The sequence below is a fragment of the Colossoma macropomum genome, unplaced genomic scaffold (assembly GCF_904425465.1).
Source record: "Colossoma macropomum unplaced genomic scaffold, Colossoma_macropomum, whole genome shotgun sequence".
Lineage (NCBI taxonomy): Eukaryota > Metazoa > Chordata > Actinopteri > Characiformes > Serrasalmidae > Colossoma > Colossoma macropomum.
In genome coordinates this window covers 15961605-15987039 of record NW_023494804.1, presented here as the reverse complement: position 1 = coordinate 15987039, position 25435 = coordinate 15961605, and the positions used below count along the sequence as shown (strand labels likewise).

General features: G+C 37.5%; 1 protein-coding gene across 4 annotated transcripts; it reads right to left on the bottom strand.

The window, feature by feature from the left end:
* Positions 1–3155: 3155 nt before the first annotated feature.
* Positions 3156–24412, bottom strand: LOC118825280 (zinc finger matrin-type protein 4-like). 4 transcript variants are annotated; one of them, XM_036595891.1, is made up of 8 exons: positions 24366–24412; positions 21893–21969; positions 19337–19452; positions 13973–14062; positions 13524–13680; positions 11885–12106; positions 6738–6834; positions 3156–4034 (listed from the first exon to the last, which is right to left on the bottom strand). In XM_036595891.1, exons 2-8 carry the CDS (start codon positions 21915–21917, stop codon positions 4019–4021), a joined length of 723 nt encoding a protein of 240 aa, XP_036451784.1. In that variant the 5' UTR covers positions 21918–21969; positions 24366–24412; the 3' UTR covers positions 3156–4018. The 4 variants fall into 4 exon arrangements, with proteins under 4 accessions (XP_036451784.1, XP_036451786.1, XP_036451788.1 ...); XM_036595893.1 differs by lacking the exon at positions 24366–24412 and adding an exon at positions 24244–24326; XM_036595895.1 differs by lacking the exon at positions 21893–21969 and having other exon boundaries at positions 24366–24393.
* Between the last annotated feature and the right edge of the window lie 1023 nt (positions 24413–25435).

The following is a 25435-nucleotide window of genomic DNA, read 5'->3' as shown; positions in this document are numbered from 1 at the left end:
GCTCAACAGTTCAGGGTCACCTTTGTTGTATTTATTGTTTCATAATGCATCAAATATTTTCAGTGGTGACAGGTTTGGACTGCAGGCACGTCAGCCGAAAAGAATTTCAAATTTTGATGGTAGAGTTTTAACTTGCATTTGTGGATGAAGTGATGAACTGTTTTCACAGACAGTGTTTTTCAGAGGTGTTCCTGAGTCCATGCAGTGATTTTCACTGTAGAATCATGTCTGTTTTTAATGCAGTGCTGCCTGAGGGCGCAAAAATCAGCCAATATTGGTTTTCGGCCTTGTCTCTTGCAAACAGAGATTTTCAAACAGATGATATTTTGTTCCATAGATGATGACATCCCCAAGTTCTTTGCTATTTTATGTTGAGAAACGTTATTCTTGAATTGTTGCACTATTTGCGGTGAACCTCCTCATCTTTACTTCTGAAAGACTCAGCCTCTCTGAGATGCCTTTTATACCCAACCATGTTACTGACCTGTTGCTGATTAACCTAATTAGTTGAAATAATGAGCATATATTTTTCAGTTTCAACATTTGATATGTTGTCTTTGTACTATTTACAGTTAAATATAAAGTTCAAATGATTTGCACATCATTGCATTTTGTTTTTATTTGATTTTGCACATCTCAACCCTTTTTGGAAACTGGATAGTAGGAGCTTTTTGAAAATGTTTCTATAGCACCAAAAAGAGTTCTGCTATTGGTACAAGCTTGACTCTGTAACCAGTAGAAGAGCCCTTCCTATGTGCCCCAAAATGTTTCGGGTGGAATTCTATAAACTCCTATAATTCCAGGTTTATTACATACTAAGGCTTATTATTCAGTAACTACAGGGACTTCAGTGCAAACTAGCTGAGCTATTCGTAGATTATAGAAGTGTGTAATAAAACCTTGGGCCTGCCGGCGGAACCTGGTCATTTAAGGGGTTAAATTAGCCTCGTGGTTTCACTAAGAAACTAAAGAAGCAAACACTAGAAATCAAAACCTGTCTTAGTCGACTGTCTGCATTTATGTTATATTCTTTCATTATCATTTCATAAGTAACCCATTCCTTACTTTTTATGTCTATTATCTCTTAGCCTGTTTAGCCTGCTATGATTATTGTTAAGAGACGGTCAGTGTGTAAAACACCCCCTGGTATTCGGGGGGTTCCTTGTTGGCTGGCTGTTAACTCATTCCCTGTAGTGGTGCTGATGCTTCAATGACAGCAAATTGTTTGTTTTATCAGTTGTTCTTCTGTAAATGCTCTGTTCTAGTTTGGTAATGCGCTCTTCCTCACATTAACAGAGATCTTACTCATCTCCTCTTCTGTCTTCAGTGTGAGAAATGAGGAACAGTCACTCTTTACACCAAACTCTTGGGAAACTGTGCGAGTTTTCAGATTTACAGATCTGCTGCAGCATATTGTAAAGTTTTTCAGAGGAATCCAGGCAGAGTTACAGTTTCTAGAACATGAAGGACCAACTGGGTGAACCAGTCTGCTACAGTGCCACCCTGAGGCAGAGCAGTGCTTCAGCTCTAGTTAGTTAAGAATATTGATTGTGGGTGAAGCAGATAAAGAATGACAGCATAACATCATGATAAGTAATGCTTTAAAATACATAATTTATTTTTGTAGCAATCCTTCATAACTTTGATTTTATGACATTCAAGGGCTCCAACAGGTTAAATATGGGGTCCTTGTGCAAACATCTATCAAAGTATTTGAATAAACATTTTATATGCCCGCTGTGGCCGAATGCTTTATCTACGATGATTAGGTTTAGGTTTTTACGATGTATCTTGGTTGTGTCGTCTCTTTGTGTCCACTCGTTTGGAAATTGTGTCTACCAAGTTGGCCCAGGCACTTTTTCACAGGCCTAACCAAAAGTTTACTTCTACTTTTACCACTGGATCAGACGATAGACTAGAGCTTGTTGTAGATGTTGGTTGTTTTGGTGGTGTTGATGGTTTTACAGAGTAAACTGTACCACACACTGCTGAAGAGGTGAGCTACGCTCATACATACAAGCTCAAGCTGAAGTTCATCTTAAGTTAAGTGCAAATTTCAAACCTTGCCAGCTTTCTATTGGCCAGCCTCTCTGTCGAATTTCCATTCCACCTTAAATGGTGCAGCAGTCACAGGCCCCAGAATGCAACTGAGGCACCATTTAAGGTGGAACGGAAAACTCGAAAAAGGACCTGGTGGATAAGAAGCTAACTTCAGCTTTAAGCTTGTGCAGTTTGTGTAAGTGTGTAAGGAAACCCAGGGTTAAAGCACTCCTGCTTACATCGAGTGTTTTACAACAGTTTAGATCAGATTTTAGAATTAAAACTGTCTGTTTTATAACATGCAGTTTTTTTTACATTCAACAAATATTATTTTTTTATTTTATTTTACTCAGCATTACAGACAGTAGGACCAGATTGGCCTAAAATAACTCAACAGTCCTTTCATTCGCCCTGGTAAGTGAGTGGCTGCTTACCAATCATATTGGATGTGTTTGTCCCATTTGATACACAGAGATGTTTAACAGGGCTCCAGTGCATCCAGGGGGCACCATTCCTCTCTTTTGTCCAAAACCCAGAATCACTAACTCTGCCCTGACTGAAAGAAACTGGCCTTCACTAATGCAATGTTGGAGTTTCTCCCTGTATAATGAAAAGTTATACAAAGTTCAAATCTGATTAGTTCACAGAACAAACATTCAGCCTGTGTGCGCAAAACAAGCAACAGATTTAAACACAGCTTTATGCATTTTATTAAATAAAGACAAACAGTTGAAGAGTTGGATGAAATGCTTTGACTGGAGGCTAAAACCTGAACACTGTTACATCTGTTCAAATGCAGCTGTAAAACGTCAGTTAAGTCCATTTCAACACTGAACTGTAATCCACTTTTGCTTAATATACAAAACTTTTCAAATCTTATTTACTTCATAACAGTGGAATCTGATGAAGCAATGGCAGGATCAGTTGATTCTCAGTCATATGCACAAGTTTAAACATCCTCTACAGAGACACACTTCTGCATGTTTAAATGCACGGTTGCTGTTTATATGCTGAATTATCATATATGGGAGAAAAAAAAATAATAAAATGTGGCCTGTGCAAAAATTATGGCACATTTTGTACTTTTATTTTTTTATTTGTTTATTTTGTATTTGTTTTATTAAGTTTTATTTGTGTTCACTTTGTGTTTGTAAAGCTTTAACAGCCTGCTTCAGTTATTAAACTGTGCTGATCTGGTTTCTCCATCTGACTGACTGGTTGAGCCGCCTGACTTTTCAGACTAATTTCACATTAAACAGGCATTTACTTAGACACCTGTAGAAACCTTTGTCCTTCAACTTGAGTTTATTCAAATAAATAAACATTATTATAATAATTCTACATTTTCATGGTTCTCCTGAGGTCAGACCACCTGACATGGTAAACTGAACCGTTCTAAACACGACTCAAACAAAACATTTTTACAAAATCTGTAACCTTGGCACATCTTTCGTAAAAGCGTGTCATAATAAAAGTCCTTTACTTTTTGTTGTGTGCCTGACATTTGAGGAAGTAATAATTTGCAGGCAAATGTTTTTCAGTGAGTTGAACACATTTAAAGTTGCCTTATTTAGGCAAAAAGAAACTAACATGAATTTTATATGAATGCACTGAAAATTGTTTCACATAAAAGAGGTATTGCTGAATAATTTCATATATGTCTTGTGTTTATGAAATTATTTTTTGGAAAATAATGGACACCAAAATATACACTGCAATATGGTGATTAAAACTGCACTTCATCTGTTTACATGGACAGAATTAACAATTTGACAGACAGAACCTTTTCAAAATGTCTAATTTATATCTATACATACAAGTGTAGAGCAGCTAAAATATATAACAGACTGCAGATTTCAGCTCATCACTATGCAGTGATGGTCACTGTGGGTGTGTTTACACTGGCCAACATCTCTTTCAGATTTCATCAGCATTTGTAGGAGAACACTTCTTCTGCACTCCAGTATGAACTTAATCTTCACTTGTTTTTTAAACTGTAAGAGAAAAAATACAGTTAAATCGACATCCAGACACACAAAACGTTGATTAATATGCTGGTTGTAGAAGCTTAACTTATAAATAAGGATGGGGGGCAGAAATGGGATTAAAAATGTTAGCGGTAGCTACCTAGCTAGCTAAAGTTACCTACATTGTACAAATAGCAACCGAGACATCACCATTCCAGTTTATCTTCTGGTTCACATAGTGATGATGTAATACTGCTTGGTCACTTTATCCTCACAAGAGTAAAGAATTCACTAAATTGTGTTTCTTTAAGTCTGTTTTTTCAGATAGAGATCTGTTGATAACAATTCCAGACTGAAGTTCTCCGACTCTTTAAGCCTTGTGCCTATTCTCAACAACCATGAGATCTGAAATGTCAGTGAGAAATGGCAGTTAAGGGGAACTGTGGAATCAATGCAAGGTCTGGAAGATGAACTCTTGCATGCTGGACAGAAATGCAAAGCAAAACCCCCATATGACAGCAACGGGCCTGTAAGAAGCTTTAGCACAGACAGGAGTGAAGCTCCACTGTTCTGTCATGCAGCATTCTTGCACAAACATGATCTGCATGAAAGAGCCATCAAAAGGAAAACTTACCTGTGACCTCATCACAGTCTAAAGTACGCAAAACAACATTTTTGGTAAGCAAGAGGCAGTTTGGAAATGAGTGCTATGGACTGATGAAGTAAAAAATGCAATGAGGAAAAAAGGAGCAGCATTTGATGAAAGTGACACCTTGCCAACTGTTAAGCGGGGGAGGAACTATGCTATGGCTTTGGTGGCAGCCAGTGGCTCAGGAAACACTGCATATCTAGATGGAAGAATTGATTCCACAAAATATCAGCAAAAAACAAGAAACACAACCTGAAGCCCTCACAGTCCCTGACTTGAACATCATTGAAAATCTCTGAGCAGATCTGTGCAAGACGGTCCAAGAATATCACAGCACTAGAAACACATGCCACTATTAATGTGTCATTTTTTAATTAATAATTAATTAAATAATATTAATAATAATGTTTTCCATTTTTTTATGATTCATTGATTATATTAATCAACTGTGTATTGACATTTGCAGAGAAATGTTATTTTATAATAGTTTGCTGTGGAGGTTGTGTTTATTTCTTTTTACTATAAAAATGAACAAAATACTTAATTTGGACATATTACTGTCTACTGGGGAGGAGTAAAACAAGTATGCGTCCCTCTTTTGCTTAAAGAGGAAATCTACCAATTTTTCGAATTTTCTGAATAATTACATTACTAAGGCAATCACAGCGTTTTGTGGTTCACGTAGAGAAACTTAATGACTCAGATTTCCTTACAGTGGTGGTGATAGGAACCAGGTGTCACCATGACTACAACACAAATATAGACATTTTATTTACTATAAAAAACCACCAGTGAACCTACACGTCTTCTGAGTTTAATATGGAGTGTTGATGATGGGAAAATAGTGGAAAATCTGAAAATAATAGGGTTTTTTTGGGAATGTTTTGCCTCACAACACCCTGAATGTATCCCTCCACCATGAATGAAAAAAACACATGATCATAAATATACATTTCAGAACAAAGACTTATTGCAAAACTATCATAAAACAGTGTCTCAGACATCAGGCAGTGTATTCATAACCATTTCATGTAGTAACTTTCTATGAAGGAGCTTTTAGAGGTGGATGTCTGGTTCCTATCACCACCACTGTGAACAATTCTGACTCTGTAAGTTTCTCTAGAAAGGAGCATCTCACACCAAACCACTCTGAACGACTCTGTGTACATCTTAATTATGCAGAAATTTCACAAAAATTGATGGAATTTTCCTTTAAGCTGTAGTTCCCCTGCTAATCTGATGCTCAGTATAGCTGAGGGAAGTGTAAACATGGCTGATTAGGGTGGCCCATGTCTTTGGTGCCAGGAGGCAGGCTTAACTGGACCATAATGGATCTAATCCAAAGGGGTCCGCAGATACACCCCTGAGGAACATACTTTCATTATTTCAACACACACACACCAGATGGCCCCTCCACGTCAGTGAGGTCATGACACCAGATTTGTTTGATAGTCAATCAATAAAGCAAACATTGCATACAGCCAATGTAGACAAAGCTCAGTTCTTCAGGACAAATTCTTAACCATTTCATGCATGATTTCTACAACTTAAACTTTGCTTGTCTAAGACGTCTGTAAAAATAGTTATGTTGATACAAAAAGCCAAAAAATCATGTTCAATTAAAAAGAAAACGGTTGCAAGACTAAAAGAAAACAAGAGAACAAATTAAGAAATCGTGATCACAAATTAAAAAAAACATACCCACGAAGTAACGGAAACATTCGCTAGAGTAAAAGAAAACAAGAGAATGAATTGTTATTCGTGGGAATGAATTAAGAAATCGTGACCACATATAAAAGAAAGCGTGTGTACAAACTGCAAAATGTTCACTTGAATTATTTTTAGATTTTTACCTCTGTCCTCTCTGGGGCTCCATACAACTGTCCTTTCGTAATGTGTTAAAATTTCATGATGAATGGGGGCAATAGGTCCAGTCCAGTTTGGTGTAGTACACTACAGTATAGCTGTGGTATAGTGTGGATGCACATTTAATATTATAAGAAAAACATGAGACTGTATAATAAGGGCTAAGACTGTGGACTGTGCAGTGTGGAAATATGGTGTGAGTGGTTGTTACTCACTTGTTCTGGTGTTTGGACCCCTGTAGGTGAGCGTGGTACTGAGCCACAGAGTTCAGAGTTACACTGCACACCTCACACGTCCGGTTCTGCTTCAGCACTGAGGACAGACGTTCAGTTACAAACTCACAGTGGATAAAAATAAGCTTTCTGATATAAACAGAGTGCTAAATCAGTCAGAGATGATTTCATTTCCACTCAAAACAGTCTTTATGTACAAGTTATTCACTTCTCACTGTCACTGCACTGACACTGACATGGTGGCATGTTAGTGTGCGTTGCGCTGGTGTGAGTGGATCAGACACAGCAGTGCTGCTGGACTTATAACCAAAAACATCCAGCCAACAGCCACCTGTGGGCAGCGTCCTGAAGGACTAGAGGATGACCATCACAAACTGTGTAGCAGCAGATGAGCTATCGTCTCTGACTTTACATGTACAAAGTGGACTGACAAGGTAGGAGTGTCTAATAGAGTGGACAGAGAGAGGACACAGTGTTTAAAAACTCTAGCAGCACTTCTGTGTTTGATCCTCTCGTACCAGCACAACACACACTAACACACCACCACCATGTCAGTGTCACATCAGTGCTGAGAATGACCCACCACCCAAATAATACCTGCTCTGTGGGGGTCCTGCGGGGGTCCTGACCACTGAAGAAGAGGGTAACAAAGTATGCAGAGAAACAGATGGACTACAGTCTGTAACTGTAGAACTACAAAGTGATCCTATGTGGTCAGTGGAGGCGATAAAATGGAGTGTAGAAACAAGGAGCTAGAGTTAATGAAGTGCTCAGATATCATTATAATATTTTTATAAGAGGTTGTAAAATGGTCAAGTAGAAATGAATGATGACTGTTACATAAACCACATAAACCTCATAAGTAGACCTCATGGGGGGAATAAAACACAAGAAAATAGTAGGATATGAAGGAAAGATAAGGTCACACCATCAGGGTCATTAGACTGACCCCACACAACCTCCAGCTCCAGTGTAAAGGTATGAATCATAGTGATCCTGTATATAATAAAGAATAATGGCTATTCTCTGGAAACTCAAGGGAAGCTTGTCTGTTTGGCTGAATCTGATTACACCAGGGATCAGCAGATTGCTGGGGTAACAGATGACCACACTGGCCACCTCATCAATACTGTTTAACATGGTTGCCTGGGTAATCAATACAGCACACAGAACACAGGCAGCCTCAGCGTTTCTCTTCATCTCCCACCAGCAGACTTTTGTTAGTAATGTGAGAGTTCAGCAAAACATCAAGTTTATCCAATTTTCCCTCCTTAAACCAGAGTCGCTCAGTCAAGACGTTCTGTGTCTGAAGTTTGCTAATGTAGCTAACAAGCAACAGAAGCCTTTGTACACCAATTAGCATGGTGCTAACTCTAAGCTCTAAATCATCACTACATCCCAACAGCAGACTTAAATTAGTGAGAGTTCAGCAAAACATCAAATTTACCCAATTCTCCTTCCTTAAGGCCGATACACACCTAAAAAAACAACACAAAAATGTAAAATATTCAAAATTTTTCACACCAAATCTTATCTTAATGTGTCCTCCTATGATCATATATGCAAAAAGGTGAGCTTAATTCCAAACATATGTTACAGTCACTCGTGTTATATGAATATGGTGTAACACCAGTGACTGTGACTCCAGTGACATTCTGGATAAAACTGAGGATTTTGTAAATTGGCTGACTTGGTGGTGGTCAGGTGACCTTGTGTAACTATTTAAAATCAGTAATAAAAATGATATATAACGTTATCTTGATAAAATTTTAATTACCCTGCCATTAAAGCACATAACACCGGTGACACATAGATGTTATGTGCTGCCTGATAAACAAACTTATTAATAAATTAATGAAATATGGTGAGGAGTGTGGACTAATGCATCATGCCTTGAAATGCTTCCTCTCTGATGAGCCTCAGCCCAAAGAAGCAGTTTAATAAAGCTGAAAATACTGTGTTAAAATGTAACATAAGAGTCCTGATAACACCAGTGGCCAAAATCTCTCTGGCAAATGAGTTTTTAAAATGTTTTTAAATGTTAATGATATAAAAAGTAAACATGACTTCATTCTTCATTTTGAGTTGTTTTTTTTTTACATGTATTTAGCTTAAATTTCTGATTATCAGCACTAAACTCAGCGTCTGAGTCAATCAGATGACTGTTTGAGACAAGGGGAGAAGTTACATGTGCAGTCAGCCATTTAAATGGAGGTAAACGCAGGATCTGAACGGTCGTTCTCTGAACTGGATTACTGACTGGATCTTCGCTGAACGTCCTTAGAGTCAGTCTGGACACACAGGGTAGGTCCTGCTGAGCTGTGATGTGTGAATTGCGCCGCTGTTTTAATTTTGCAAATGGCTAATATATGTCAGTAACAAATGATAAAAAATGCAGTTATGAATATTGACACTGTTCAAAGAAAAACTAGTATCTCCAAAATGGTAAGATTATAGGAAAGGGCAAAAACTTTCTTTACTTTCAGTGTAAGTTAATGTAAGAGACTATATTCCAACAACTTTTGGAGCATTTCTATTGGTCCACTCATCATGAATTTTTCACACAATGTAAAGCACAGCTGCTGAGCTCAAATTATGTAGAAAATTCAAAATTAGAAAAGGAGACATGCTTTTTCAGACAGCAGTGATACATTATTAATTTATTAAGATATAAAATAATTTATTCATTATTATTATTATTATTATTATTATTATTATTATTATCATTATTGTAAAGAGACCTTTGGTGTATTTCACAACACTTGTGACAGTGAAGTTATTCTATTCTAATTGTAATTTGCAGCAGGAATCCAGGGACACTAACTGTCACATAATGATGAATGAAAACAGCAGAAACTGCAGAAATGAGTCATATCTGACGTGGGGACAGGAGTGTTTCTAAAAACAACAACACACTCCATCTCAGCTTCCTGTCGCATCTGGGCTCGAAGCAAATCCACCTGGTTTGCTCAGTCTTCTGCAGTGTGCTGCGCTGCTGTTGGTAATTACACTGCAGGAAGGTTCATCAGTGCTTAGCGTTAGTCAGAGTAATTAAATAATGACGTTTGTTAATGAAAGGACTGCCTGAACCAGTACTAAAGACCATGAAATCTCCCCGAGTTCAGCAGGACTTTGAAATGCTAAAATAATGTCGAAGTACTCAGAATTTACCAGTTACGTCAGAGCAGATTGTACTTTTACTGGACAGAAGTGTTAACTTTGAACTCTTGCAAAGAAGAGCAAAGAAACATTTCTGTAGTGCAACAACAGAATAAGAGCAATTTACTTTTGATTATAAAGAACCTCTTGAGTGTGTTAGAATATGTAAATTAGTATATTATTTTATGTAAATTCAATTCTGTTTAAGAATTTGCAATCACAGACGCACAAACACATACACAATCACGGAAACAATCTAGTCTGATTTATTTTTAGAAATTTAGGAGATTATAGAATATGAAGAACAACCCCATTTCCAAAAAAGTTGGGATGCTGTGCAAAATGTAAATAAAAACAAAATGCAATGACAAATCATTTAAACCCTCTATTTCATTGGAAATAGTACAAAGACAACATATCAAATGTTGAAACCGAGAAATTGTATTGTTTTTTGAAAAATATACACCCATTTTGAATTTGATGCCAACAACACGTTCCAAAATAGTTGGGACAGGGGCAACAAAAGGCTGGTAAAGTTGTGCAATACTAAAAAAACACCTGTTGGTTGATTGGCAACAGGTCAGTAACATGATTAGGTATAAAATGAGCATCTCAGAGAGGCTGAGTCTTTCAGATGTAAAGATGAGGAGGGGTTCACCTGCTTGGGCAAACAGTTCAAGAATAACGTTTCTCAACATAAAACAGTACAGAACTTTTGCTTTTCATCATCTACGTGATGAATGAACGTGATCCATGATGGTATAGAGGTGCATTACTGCACATGGCATGGGTGATGTGCACACCTGTGAAGGCACCATTAATGCTGAACAATATATACATGTTTTGGAAACATATGCTGCCATCCAGACGATGTCTTTTTCAGGGAAGGCCTTGCTTATTTCAGCAAGACAATGTCAAACCACATTCTGCATGTATTACAACAGCATGGCTCCATATTAAAAGAGTTGCTAAACTGGCCTGCCTGCAGTCCAGACCTGTCACCACTGATAACATTTTTTTGTTGTTGGCATCAAATTTAAAATGGGCATATATTTTTCAAAAAACAGTAAAATTTCTCAGTTTCATTTGATAAGTTGTCTTTGTGGTATTTTCCTTCAAAAATATGGTTTACTTGATTTGCATATCATTGCATTCTATTTTTATTTACATTCTGCACAGTGTCCCAACCTGTTTGGGAATGGGGTTGTAGTTGTCTCTAAAAATCATGATCAGCAATCGCACACACACAAGGGCTTAGTTTTGTTTTCAGAAGTGCGTGGGTGAGGAGGTTAAACACAGAAATAGGTGTACCATTACCATGGAAACAGCTGTGCCATTGTATGGAACTGGGTGTAATATAACCATAGAACTGGATGTAGACCTAGTGTAACCACAGAAATAGGTGTAGACCTAGACTAGCAATGGGAATGAGTGTAGCATTACCATAGAAATGGGTGAGCCGTATCCATGGAAACTGGTGTAGCGTAACCATGGAAACAGATGTGCCATAGCATAGAAATGTGTAGACCTAGTGTAACCGTGGGAAAGAATGTAGCATGATCATGGACACTGCTTTAGCATAACCTTGGAATGGGTGTGGTGTAACCAAATGGGTGTAGATCTAGTGTAACCTAGGAAACTGGTGTTGCGTACCCCTGCAAATGAGTATACATCAAGTGTAACCACGATGATGTATCTCACTGACCCCTATATCAGTGGTGTAGTTGTACTTTAGATTATCTTTAAAAGTGAAGGGATGAATCTGAGAATTGCTGATGGGGGTTATCCCTCATTCCTAATGGAAAGTACACCTATTCACTTGTGCACACTCTTTCTCCCATTCCTGTATCAAACCTGTGCTTTATGGTACCTTAAATGCATATAAATGGTTCTTTCAGTGTTTGCATTTCTATATAGCTTCCTTTTACTAAAGAACCCTTGAAGAACTGTTCTTTAAGGGTGTAGTTTACCGTTAGTGTGCTGTGTGTCCAGCGTTTCTCCGAGCTGTGCCAGCAGGTGTGCTCGCGCTGTGTTCTTTTTGTGTTTCTTGCCGCTGTAGTGCTGCTGCGCCATGCCGGGGTTGTTGAAGCAGGCCTTACACATCAGGCAGAACCGCAGGGACAGCGGCGTCTGTCTTAGCGGGCTGACCACAGACACATCAGTCACCACCTGCTCTGGCCGGCCTGGTGAGTCTACAGGGAGAGAAAAAACAAGTTTAGCTCCAATATAACACACTGAGCTCCCATTTTAAAGCAATAGTTTGAGATTTTATGCCACACTGTCACTTTAAGATGCTCCTGGAGATCTCGGCTGTGTTGCATGCTCAGCAAGTGGTTGGTTAAATATAATGCGATGCCTGTCAGAGCTTAAACTGAGCTCTGTAAGGTAGTAGATTGGGTCACAGCCACTGAAGGCAGGCACTTCAGAGGATTTTATTAGGAAATTATTAATCTGAACTGATTAAATCTGAAGTAGAGAGAATGCAAAAGAAAATAGGTACTGAAGATTTTAATTACCTGAAGAAGAAAAGCACAGGCGTTATATGACAGCTTGTGGTGCATCAAGCAGGGCAATATTTCACAATTCAGAGCAGCGGGCGACAGACGCCAACATTAATAACACATATTAATGCCGCGGGGACATGCAGATGTGATTACGCTGACATGTTTGGCTTCCAATCAGCCTCTCCTGTCAGTGTGAGCCGGTGGAGGAGCAGCAGTGTCAGTCTGAGGCGCTTCAGGGGCGCCAGGCGCAAATTAGAAATGCAAACTTTCCCCGCAGGCCTTTTCTTTAACGAGACACACAGCAGGACTCTAACAAGATGAATATGTTTCATAAACAGACATGTGAGCTAATTTGTCTGTGGCGAGCATGCATCAGGTTGCACTTTCTCTCAGGGATGAAGATAAACGGGTGGCAGTTACAGAGGTGTTTTATCCCTCTCAATATAATTATGTCCAGTCTTCATAAACAAATCAGGGAAAGGTTGACGTGGTGGATGGGCTTCTATCTTAATGAGCAAAATCCAAATAAAAAGCTATCACACGACGGATTGGAGGGTGAATACGAGTGATCACCTCTGAGAGCATGGAATTGTACATTATAGTATAATATATACATGGATTGTTTATAGTCTTCAGAAAAAAAAGAAAAAAGAGCTATATTACATCATTATAGTACATAATACTCTGCACTAAATCTTAATATTACACACTATCTTGTCTTACATCATACTACATACTACACTGTATTACATCATAATATTACATACTACTCTGTATTACATCATAAAATTACATGCTACCCTGTATTACATGATATTATCACATATTACCTTGTATGATATCATAATATTACATACTACCCTGTATTACATCATATTATTACATATTACCTTGTATGACATCATAATGTTACATGCTACTCTGCATTACATCATTATATTACATACTACCCTGTATTACATTATAACGTTGCATGCTACCCTGTATTAAATCATAATATGGCCCACCAAACATGTCTTAGCTGATCAGTATGAGAGGGACTGTGTAATCATTTGTTTTTTCACCAAACTACTCTTTTAAAGTATTTGCCCCCCACCCTGCTTACCTGTGGTTGTGATGGGGGTTGTTTCCCCCAGCAGTAGCTTTAGCCTCTTAGCGTGGATTTTGCCCTGATAGTGAGACTGTGCCACCACGGCAGAGGTGAAGGACATGTTACACAGCGTGCAGCACTTATTCTTATCCACATCTCCATCATTGCTGCCCTAAACATGCACAAAGAGCGGTCAGAGAGGAGATAGTGGGCCAAACATACTGTACAGAATTTAGCAGATGAACACAGAAATGGTAATGTCAACTTAATTGTAGTTTCATAAAGTTTCGCACAGTATTGAGTGAGCGTTGTTCACAATATCACAATATTTAGCTTTTCTGATATGTAATAATTTGGAACAAGCAAACAGAGCCTGTAGTGTCACATATAAAAAATACTACAATATGCTAGCGTAGATCTAAACAGGCTTTTATGCATTTGTGCGTTTGTTTAGACTGGCTTACATTATCTGTGCGGAGTTTCTTGGCAGGACAGCCTCCGTCCACTGGATGCAGCATGTAGTACAGCCGCACTTTATTCGCATGTTTTCGACTCTGGAACAGATGGAGAGACAGAACAGGTGAGTTTATTTCACACCTTTTAAACCCCTTCAGTTATAAGGGTTAGAGAATGTCCACATTCACTTCCTGGTATAATCTGTTCAAACCAGTTCATAGTAGATACTGAATAATTCATATTAGATACAGAATAATTCTTAGTAGATACTGAATAATTCATATTTGATATAGAATAATTCATAGTAGATACTGAATAATTTAAAATAGATACTGAATAATTCATAGTAGATACAGAATGATTCGTAGTAGACAGAGAATAATTTAAAATAGATACTGGATAATTCATAGGAGGCACTGAATAATTTAAATTAGATACTAATAATTCATAGTAGATACTGAATAACTTAAATTAGATACTAAATAATTCATAACAATTGCTATTTAATAAGCTTTCATAAGCCTATAAGAGTTTATCCAAAATTCAAACTTCTTTCCTCCATACACCAAGACATGTTTGGTGTCAGAAGTTAGTTTTAGCACTGGAGCTATGAGGCTAATGTTGCTAAAAAGTAATGGTAGCTTATACTCCACCAATTAACATAATGAAATGTTAATAGATAACAGTGAGTAATACAGTGTCAGAAACCACATAATCAAGACTATTTACTGAACACCTCCACACAGTTTGAGGTCCATGTGTGATGACTTAGGCCTGCAGTTAGCACCATGCTAACTGGGAGTGTAAGCTTCCATTACTTTTTAGCTACATTTTGTAAAAAAAAATGGTTCTTAAAGGGTTCTTTTGTAAAGTTAGTGGTTCTATGTTGAATCATGAACACTCAAAGAACCATGTATGCTTTAATGGTTCTTTGCATGGTGGAATAGTTCTTTAGCTTGATGGAGAATGTGCTGTAGATGGTTCTATTTAGAAGCTTTTTGAAAATGATTCTATATAGCACATATTGTATACAAGCTTGACATTATAACAATAGCAGAACGACTTTTGTTGCTATATGAAACCATACACAACACATTCTCTATCAAAGTACCATTTAAGCATGCAGAGGGTTCTTTGAGTGTTCATGGTTTTATATAGAGCCATTGTCTTTACTAAAGAACCCTTAAAGAACCATTACTTTAAAGAGTGCAACGAGGCAAATTCAGACATCAGACATGTCTTGGCTGATGGACTATATTTGAGCTTTAATTCAGCAGAAGAGGAAAGTAATACAGGTTGTGTTAGTTACTGTCACAGTGAGTTTTCCTCTCAGAGCTGAAGGGATGAGATTACTGTAGTTCGTCACAGCTCCCTCCATCCAGCCACTGAATTAAAGCGGTCAGATCAGTGCAGTATTGATCAGTGGGCAGATGGAGGATGAACGCTCAACTGGACAGAATGAGCCAGGAGGTCACTGAGACGAGATTTTCAGCCCAAAACATTACATCTCCATAAACGTGCTGATACCTGATAGCAGTGATAAAGCAGAGAAACGCCGGCCTGACCATACTAATAAAACACTGTGGAGTAAACAAGCAGACAATCAGAGCCTGGACATGACTGTGGAGTTCTGAGACACACCAGCATTAAAGTCCAGTCTGTAAATAACTGTGAGACACAAACACATTTTTTGTTTTTTGCTAAATATTGTTTTAAATACAACCCCATTTCCAAAAATGTTGGGACACAGTGCAGAATGTAAACAAAAATAGAAAGCAATGATCTGTAAATCATGTAAACCATATTTTTAAAGGAAAATACTACAAAGACAACATATCAAATGTTGAAACTGAGAAATTTTATTGTTTTTTGAAAAATATGTGCCAATTTTGAATTTAATACCAAAAACACATTCCAAAAAAATTCAGCTGTTCAACAGTTCAAGGTCTGTTTTGTTGTATTTTCCATTTCATAATGTGCAAAATGTTTTCAGTGGGTGACAGGTCTGGACTGCAGACAGGCCAGTTTAGCACCCAGACTTTTTTAATATGGAACCATGCTGTTGTGATACATGCAGAATGTGGTTTGACATTGTCACTGCAAATCCTTCCCTGAACAAGATGTCATCTGGATGGCAGCATATGTTTCCAAAACATGTAAATATCGTTCAGCATTAATGGCGCCTTCACAGATGTGCGAGTCACCCATGCCATGTGCACTAATGCGCCTCTATACCATCAGGAATACTGGCTTTTGAACTGTGCACTGATAACAAGCTGAATGGTCTTTAGCCCAGAGGATGCAGTGTCCATGATTTCCAAAAAGAAATTCAAATGTTGATTTGTCAGACCACAGGACACTTTTCCACTTCACCTCAGTCCATTTTAAAAGAGCTTGGGCCCAGAGAAGGTGGCAGCATTTCTGGATCCTGTTTCTATATGGTTTCTTCTTTGTGTTTTAGTTTTAACTTGCGTTTGTGGATGTAGCGACAAACTGTTCTCACAGACAGTGTTTTTCAAAAGTGTTTCTGAGCTCCTGCAGTGATTTCCACTACAGAATCATGTCTGTTTTTAATGCAGTGCTGTCTGAGGGCCCAAAGATCATGGCCAGCAAATACTGGTTTTTGGCCTTGTCCCTTGCATACAGAGATTTCTCCAGATTCTCTGAATCTTTAAATGTTATAATGTACCGTAGATGATGAAAAGCAAAGTTCTTGGCTATTTTATGTTAAGAAACGTTATTCTTGAATTGTTGCACTATTTGATCATGCAGTCTTTTACAGAGTAGTGAACACCTCTCCATCTTTACTTCTGAAAGACCCTCTGTGGGATGCTCTTTTATACTGACCTGTTGCCAATCAACCACCAGGTGTTTTTATTAGCATTACACAACTTTACCAGCCTTTTGTTGCCCCTGTCCCAACTTTTTTGGAACATGTTGTTGGCATCAAATTTAAAATGGGCAAATATTTTTCGAAAAACAATAAAATTTCTCAGTTTCAACATTTGATATGGTGTCTTTATACTATTTTCAATTAAATATAGGGTTTAATTGATTTGCACATCATTGCATTTTGTTTTTATTTACATTTTGCAGCATCCCAACTTTTTTGGAAATGGGGTTGTATTTGACCAAGATGATTTTTTATTTAAGCAGTCAATGCATCTCTGCTACAAATTAAAATGCAAACTTTGTTTCCAGCTCCTACTGTTTATGAACAATTCAGCTGAAAACAGACTGCAAATATTATAATATGTTATAATAATTTGCACTCTATTTTGAGCTCCATAGGTAGGGGCCAACTGTAACAGACTGAGGGGCAACAATTGTTAAAACGTCTGATGCGTTGATTGCTAAAACACAGTTCATTTAATAAAATTCAATGTCATTTGAACCTGACCAGCTTTCCAAATGAAACACAAAAAAGTGCCAAATGTCTGAAGCAAAAGAAAGATTCCATAAGCAAAAAACATACCAGCAAAATCAGCAAATGGACACAAATTAAAGCAAAAACCGGCAAAATGAGAAAAAAATTTATGTCAGAAAGAGTGAAAATGAGCAGTAGAGTCATTTTATGGAAACCATTTTTGTGTCTCTAGCATTTACAGATATATTATATTCGAATAACATGTTAGGATTACAATTTATTTATAATTTAAAATAAAACAATAAGTTATTTTAACAATTACACCTTCTTGAGCCATCAATTTAGCAACATTGGTTTTGAAGTCAATCATATAGAATTCCAAGCACCACAGAAGTGCTTGTCGTCACAGTCATGTGTAAAGGGTGAGTGCCATATTACATGTAAAAAACATGTTTTTCTGCAATTTTAACTGCAATAATGTGTACATGACTATGTAATATATGATTTAAATGGCATAAAGAAAACAAATGCCAAATAAATATAGAATACATAATGAAAGTTGTCCCCAGGAGTTCTGTCACTGGTGTTACTGCGTAACAAAAAACCTCTTATTTTGAAATAAAAATCACACTGATGACATCACTTGACTTCCTTTTACCTATTTTCTGAAGATCTATGAAGAAAAGCTCATGGTAAGTCCACTGTGTCTTTTCAGTTATCAGAATTTTTTTATCACTTTAGCTCATGATTTCACATGAAGCTTTTAGTTGAAGTCACTGGTGTGACCTACTTTATTCTTAGGTAATTGTGAAAAAATAGAACACAAATGGAATAAATTACATATTTCAGTGGATATTCCATGTTTGACAACATGTGGTTTGATGCTCTGTAGCAGCCATTTTGTAAAATGTATTTTTCATTAAAAATGTCACTGGTGTTACTGTCTCTGGTGTTACCTTTCTTATGTGTAACACCAATGAGGATCGGTAACACTGGTGACTCGTATGGATAGATAAAAAAAGAGGATGTTTCTGTAGAAAAAATGTTTACAGACAGTGTTCAGCTGAACATATAGACACACCATTCACAGACCAAAACATAAAATCAACCGTTGGTTGAGTTAGATTTTAATTGCAGGTTCTTATAATAACACTCTTTTTTTCTGACGTGCTATTGCCTGAACAGTTGACTCTAGCCAGTTGACATTATTCGATTCAACAATAGACACAAATCTAGTTCCTAAGCCAAATGTTAAGGCACCAATTTGGGCACATTTTGGCCTTGAGCCAAATCACAAGGGGCAGCCCGTGAGTTTGGATGAGGCAATATGCTGCATTTGTAGGAAAAGTATCCGTCTCGCGAGGAAATTGGCCTGGACTCGGCAGCAGCAGAGGTACAACCTGAGTCCAGCAGCGACAGCTGGGAGTCTCCGAGGCCTTTATGAGAGGAGTGAAGTACCAACATCACAGCACCACAGCACAGGTTCAATTTCAGTTTCCTGTCACTCACTCAGCTTTGCTCTGCCAGTCAGAAGCCTGTGCTGTGGTGTGTGGTGTGTTTTTTTAAAAGCTGCCCACTAGAAACTGCAGCTGTACTTTCAAATTATCTTAGAAAATATGAAAAATGACAAAAAAGGGATATACTAGGTTTTAAGTGAATTGCACGTTTTGACGTTTTGAATTGCAAGTTTACACACTACACTCTTAAAAAAAGACGGTTCTTCAAGGGTTCTTTAGTAAAGAAAATGGTATAGAATGGTGAGATAGTTCTTTAGATGTTGAATAAGGTTCTGTATAGCACTAAATCTATGTAGATCCGTGATCTTTACTAAAGAACCTTTGATCTTTTTTAAGAGTGTATATCAAACTTTTTTATTTTTAAAAAGCACGGGAACTTTTTTTCCATGATATGGGACCTTAACACTCGCAGCGCCCCCTGTGACGACTGCATAAATCACTTTATAACCAGTGATATTAAAAATGTACAATATTAAATCTGAGTTTACCTTGTAGTGAGCCACTCTCTGAGACTGGGAGATGAGCTGAGCACTGCAGACTCTGCAGTAACTGGCTGTGAACAGAGAGGCGTCCACGTCTGTAGACTTCATTTCAGCACAGCGATCTGAAAAAAAACAACACAAGCTACACCATTAGGCTTTAATCAGTTGCCATAACACACTGGCATCTGCTTCAGGGCTTCAACTGGACATTAAACCTGTCAGAGTCCTCACTGCCCAACCAAGGTTTGGTAGCATTTCAAAATTTTTAAAGGGAAAATTTCAAAGTTTCTGCTAAACTACGCTGCCTGCTGTGCTGCCTGATGTTTGAGATGTAGTTTTATGATAGTTCAGTCACACAAGACGTACAACAAGTATTTTCAGTTAGCAATTTTAGAAAGGAGCTTAAAACATATCGTTTAACTTGAGCTTTTCTTATTGTATGTACTGACGTCATGACCAATTGTGTATTCTAGTTTTAATTCATTCTATTTATTTTTAAACTATTTCATTCTTTTTTATATCTTATTTTCCTGTGGTTGTTTTACTCATTTCTTATAGTTATTTCGTCTTTGGTATTAATTCTTCTTGCTACTTTTAGTTGCTTTTGTTATTATTTTTGAAATATTTTTGCCCTTTCTTTTTTTTTGATGCTTTTATTTTCTCAAATCTCTGCTCCTATCATGTATACTCCTATCATGTATACTCCTATTATTATTATTATTATTATTATTATTATTACTATTATTGTTGTTGTTATTATTATTATTCATAGTGGAGGGAGCTATGAGGCCAAATAGTCCCCCAAAAAAACTCACTATTTCAGATTTTCCACTATTTTCCCATCATAAACATTCCATATAAAACTCAGAAGACACGCGTAGGTTCACTGGTGGTTTTGGATAGTAAATAAAATGTCTGTATTTGTGTTGGCAGTGCCTCTCTTGTCACTGGGGTGGAACCCTCAAGGGTACATCTCAGTACCTTTAGTCAGGGAACATTATTGTACCATAATCCATTGAAATTATATTTTTTAAGTTGTATTGACTCCACACACCCCGTCTCGTCTCCAGGCTTTTTATTTTAATATTCAAATATTTTTATTGACTTTTTTGAATGTAAACAACATGCAACACATACAATCATGCAATAAACAAGAGCGCACCTACGCAAACACACATACAAGAAAAAACTCTATTGCCAAACCTTATGGAACCTTTGGGTGGATCTCCTGGTTGAGTATTTCAACTTCTCGAACTTTAAATATGCCATCACCTCTCCCACGCATTGCACGTGCGTAGGAGGGGTAGCTGATTTCCAATGAAATAAAATAAGGCGTCGAGCCAGTAAGGATGCAATGGCTATGGCATCGGAATGGGCAGCTGGCATCGCAGCCCCATCAGGAGCCACACCAGGCTTTTTATTTTATTGTTCTGTTTTAAAACATTAGGTTATCAAAATGTACAAATACATACTTTTACCTGGAGAAACTTATTTAAGGTTCTCAACTGGACCTTAAAACTACCGTTGTACCTTTGAGGGAACATTTACATTGTTTGTACATTGAAGAACAAATATTGTACCTGCACAGAACCTTTATTTCTGACAGTTTATGAATAAAAAAAATAGGTAATATAGTTTAAAAAAATAAATTATTCTGAACTTTGGAACAGAATGTACAAATGAAATGGACAGACAAACAAACAAAAAAATAAATAAATAAATAAATAGGAAAATAAGTAAACATTCTGCCGTCCTGATAATCCCGCTCTGTTAACCTGCTTCTCTGCACGGTGATTTCAGAAAGGAGAAATCTCTGCGTATCGTTCCGCACTTCACTGTGAGTTATATGTGGATAATATCAGTGACATTTAGAGAGTGAAGGCAGAAAGGAAGGAAAACAGACGAGAGGAGAGATCAGTCTGACTCTCTCTCTGTTAAAGAAAGCTTGTTTAGAGTCTGGAGGGAATAAGCAGCTCCAGGATCTGGATGCTCTTTAAATATGCTGTAAAAAAGGTTAAATGCACATACATGAACTGTGCATATACTGTATTTTAACACTGCTGCTGTTAATTTACAGAAACAGAATTTTAAGTGAATAAAAGCTAAAGATCATTTCACAGACATCTGTGTTTATTTCAATGATAGTTACTGTTGATATGATGGTAAAATACTGTCAGAGTTACTAGCTGAACTAATGAAACTGTTGGATTGCAGTAAAAAGCAGCAATTATAAAAAAAAATGGACAGTCTGTAGTTTTACTGACTCAAACATCAATGGCCTCGAAAAAACTCAAGACCTAAAGTGAGAGAACCATGGAGAGTCCGCAGATGGGACTCTACACAGCCACTTACTGTTCATGCGAACGGATTGGTTTCCTGCAGTAAATCTGATATTCGGCAGCGTCATCAAAGGTCTGTCACAGTGCTCATGTTTGACTTATTTTATTTTGGAAGACAAGAGAAGCGTTTAGAGTTCAATTTTGCCTCCATAAGCTGGAAACAAGCGAAGCATCAACAAGCAAAGCCCCACTCAACACATTAACTCTTACTGGAGAAACTCACCAGAAGAACTGACCGTTTTCCTCATGGTACCAAAAGAAAAGAAACGTCTCTCTCTGTTTGACTGGATTTAACAGCTTCTGCAAGTAAAACAAGTGCAACATTCACCACAAGGCTGATACTGACTTCTTATTCGTCAGCTTCATATTTAAATTTTCCCTTTCCACCTTGAATGGTGCAGCAGTGAGGCACTAGAACGTAACTGCTGCACCATTTAAGGTGGAAAGGGAAAATTTGAAGAACTTTAACTTTCGTCATTCACCATCGTGTTGCAGTCTTTTCTGTAAACTTTGTTCAGCTCTGTCGTTTTGGTTTCTGTTGTCAACTTCAATTAAAACTAGCGGTTGTTTTTAGTTTGCTGAGCTAGTTTTAGTGCTAAGCTAGTTTTTATTTAAGTCCTACACTCACAATGCTCCCGAAAATCGTCAAAGATTATCTTCAAATATAACTATTTGATTAATTTAAAATAGTACTTTGAAAATTCTTTTCCTGTGGCCAGTTAGCGAAGGTACAAAGTAGGTGTTTCTAATAAAGTGGCCAGTCAGTGGAGGTACAAGGTAGGTGTTTCTAATAAAGTGGCCAGTCAGTGGAGGTACAAGGTAGGCGTTTCTAATAAAGTGGCCAGTGAGAAAAGGTACAAAGTAGGTGTTTCTTATGAAGTGGCCAGTCAGTGGAGGTGCAAGGTGGGTGTTTCTAATAAAGTGGCAAGTTAGTGGAGGTACAAAGTATGTGTTTCCAATAAAGTGGCCAGCCAGTGGAGGTACAAGGAGAGTGGACATAAACTGATAACTTAGCTCAACAGTTTTATTGTTTACAGTGTAAATATCAACAGGTCAAAAGGTCATCAGCATCAGAATCAGCCTGTGGATGTAACTCCTGAAACTGTCCACACCAAACCGAAGCCTGTGTGGTCTGCATGCAGAGCTACAGAAGCTGAGCAGTGTGCTGGATCAATAGTGAATTACAGCCTCATTGATCAGACAGTATAGAGGCTGGTGGGGACTTCAGTAGCACAAGGAATATTATCGTAGCACTGAACACACACACAGCCTCACATACTCCAGCACACACACACACACACACACACACACAAATGATTCAGAGTTTATTATCTTCTAAAGTTTATGTTTCTGCACTGATGTCTTGCATAATGTGTCAGTATGAAGAATAATGTGTAATTGTCTTTTTATGATACCAACACACAGCCCATAGTCTTTTTACTACTGTATCAGGTCTGTCTGTCTGTCCATCTGTCTAGCTATCACTCTATCTATCTATCTATCTATCTATCTGTCTGTCTGTCTGTCTGTCTGTGTATCTGTCTCTCTGTCTGTCCATCTATCTATCTATCTGTTTGTCTGTCTATCTATCTACCTACTTATCTGTCTGTCTATCCACTTGTCTGTCTATCTATCTAGAATGAAAAGTGGAAAAGCGTCTCAGTAAACTGCAGTGTGTCAGGATGATGAATGTGGGTGATGTGTGTGTCCAAACAGCATCCATTCCTCTATCTGTCCTGTCAGAGCTGATTGTGTCAGTAAGCCTCTGCTCTGCTGCCCATGAGGGTCTCATCTCATGTGAGGACAAGTTACTTGTGGTTTGTATGTAAACGGAGCTTTTAATCAGAGTGTTGAGCAGAGTGAGATATAAACGCCTCAGTCTTAATCTGTAATGGAGTGTATTCAATCGGATTGGTAAAAACCTGTGCATGTAAACACAGCCAGTGACTTAGTCAGTGTTTTAGACAAATTTATTCAGAAAAAATTAACGCACTGCAAACCTCTCAGAGCTGTTCTTTCTCCCTTCGAGAAGTCAGTTAAAAAGACTTTGTTTTTCCTGTTTTGAATGAATTTCTTTTGATGTTTGTGTAACACCACTGACAAATAACTCATAGGACAACATTTATTATCACAATAAAATTATGCATGTTAAATGATTTTCACAGACAACAATGTAAACTTTTTCTATATGCATTTAAACCACAAAAACTAAACAACCATCAAAATTGTTGTCTAAAAACAATCCTTCAGGGTCTGTGACAGTTTTTCACGCCCAGCAGAACTAAAAAAATCACTGAAATAAAAATAAAGGAGAATTGATACAGTTTTGTTGGTTGATTCTTATTTTGAACACATTTTCATGGCCTCGAAGTTGTGGGACACAATTTCCCACCAATTCTTCTTCATATTACAAATATTATTAATCTTATTATGAATATTATAAGCAGTGTTAGTAGTATTTATGTAACCCCCTGCATAAAAAACACCAAGAGAGTAAAACAAGCAAAACAGTGAATAACAGAGATGAACACAAAATTAAAATAAAATAAATCAGAGAGAAAAAACAAAACTCACTCAGAAATGAAACTCTTATCACAGAACAGCGTGCAGGTGAAATCACAGTGAGCAGCTGAGCGCGCGACTCCAGTCATTCATCACCAATACAGACTGAGTGAACGGAAATGAGTCAGTCTTACCTGTAAAGCAGGTTCATGTGATCCCGACTGATTCGCTGCCCTGAGCGCGCTCACGCCGTCCTCTCCGCGCACGCGCTCTTCTCTGCGCTCACATGCGCTCCAGAGTAGCTCACTATACGCACGTGATGGCTGGGAGGGGCCAAAAAAATACGAAAGGCCTCAAAATGTAAATATATCCAAATAACAACTTTTTAATTTATTTTAAAAGACAATTAACAAATAAAAATGTTTTTGTATTTTATTCTTTGAATGATCATCACTAATTTGACGATTATTAATTATTTTTCTTATGTATAATAAAAAACAGCTGAAAGAGTGTGTATTTGTATTGCATTCATTAGTAGTAGTAGTATTCATAACCAGATTTTGTTGCTATATATTAATTTGATTTAGAACTTGTATCCCATCACAGCTCTGCATGCTACTGTGTCACTGCTAACTGCTACTAATTATAGCTATAAAGAACACTGAGGGACGTTAGCGAGCGTGTAAACTCTGTTAAATGATTTATAAACGTGTCAAAAGTCCAGTTTTTATATATTGATAGGAAAACCAGCGCTAACAGGCCTGTACTGATTATCACGCTTAAAAAAGATGGTTCTTCAAGGGTTCTTTTGTAAAGACAATGGTTCTACATAGAGCAATGAAAACTCAAAGAACCCTTTGCATGCTTGAATGGTTCTTTGCATGATAACATGGTTCTTCAGATTGATGGAGAAGGTGCTGTAGATGGTTCTTTACAGCACCAAAAACTTCTGCTATGCTTATGATGTCAAGCTTGTAACAATAGAAGAACTCTTTTCAGTGCTACATAGAACCCTTTTGAAACCGTTCTATATAGAACCACATACAACGCATTCTCCATCAATCTGAAGAACGTTTCCCCATGCAGAGAACCATTTAAGCATGCAAAGGCTTCTTTGAGTGTTCATGGTCTTTTTCAGCAAGGTAAACAATGACTACCACAAGCCGTCTAATGTTGTAAATGTATGTCAATTGTAAAAGTAAATGTGTGTATTCCTGATGATTGGACACTAATGACACTTGTTTGGGGTTCTAATAAGTTATCA

What these genes read in the sequence shown, in the direction of transcription:
- LOC118825280 (XM_036595891.1), bottom strand. Translation starts at nt 21,917, where the DNA reads ATGAGGAAAACGGTCAGTTCTTCTG. An exon ending in AGAGAGTGGCTCACTACAAG is followed by an intron (nt 14,063 to 19,336) that starts GTAAACTCAGAT and finishes CATCTGTTCCAG; the next exon opens with AGTCGAAAACATGCGAATAA. An exon ending in AACCCCCATCACAACCACAG is followed by an intron (nt 12,107 to 13,523) that starts GTAAGCAGGGTG and finishes CTCTCCCTGTAG; the next exon opens with ACTCACCAGGCCGGCCAGAG.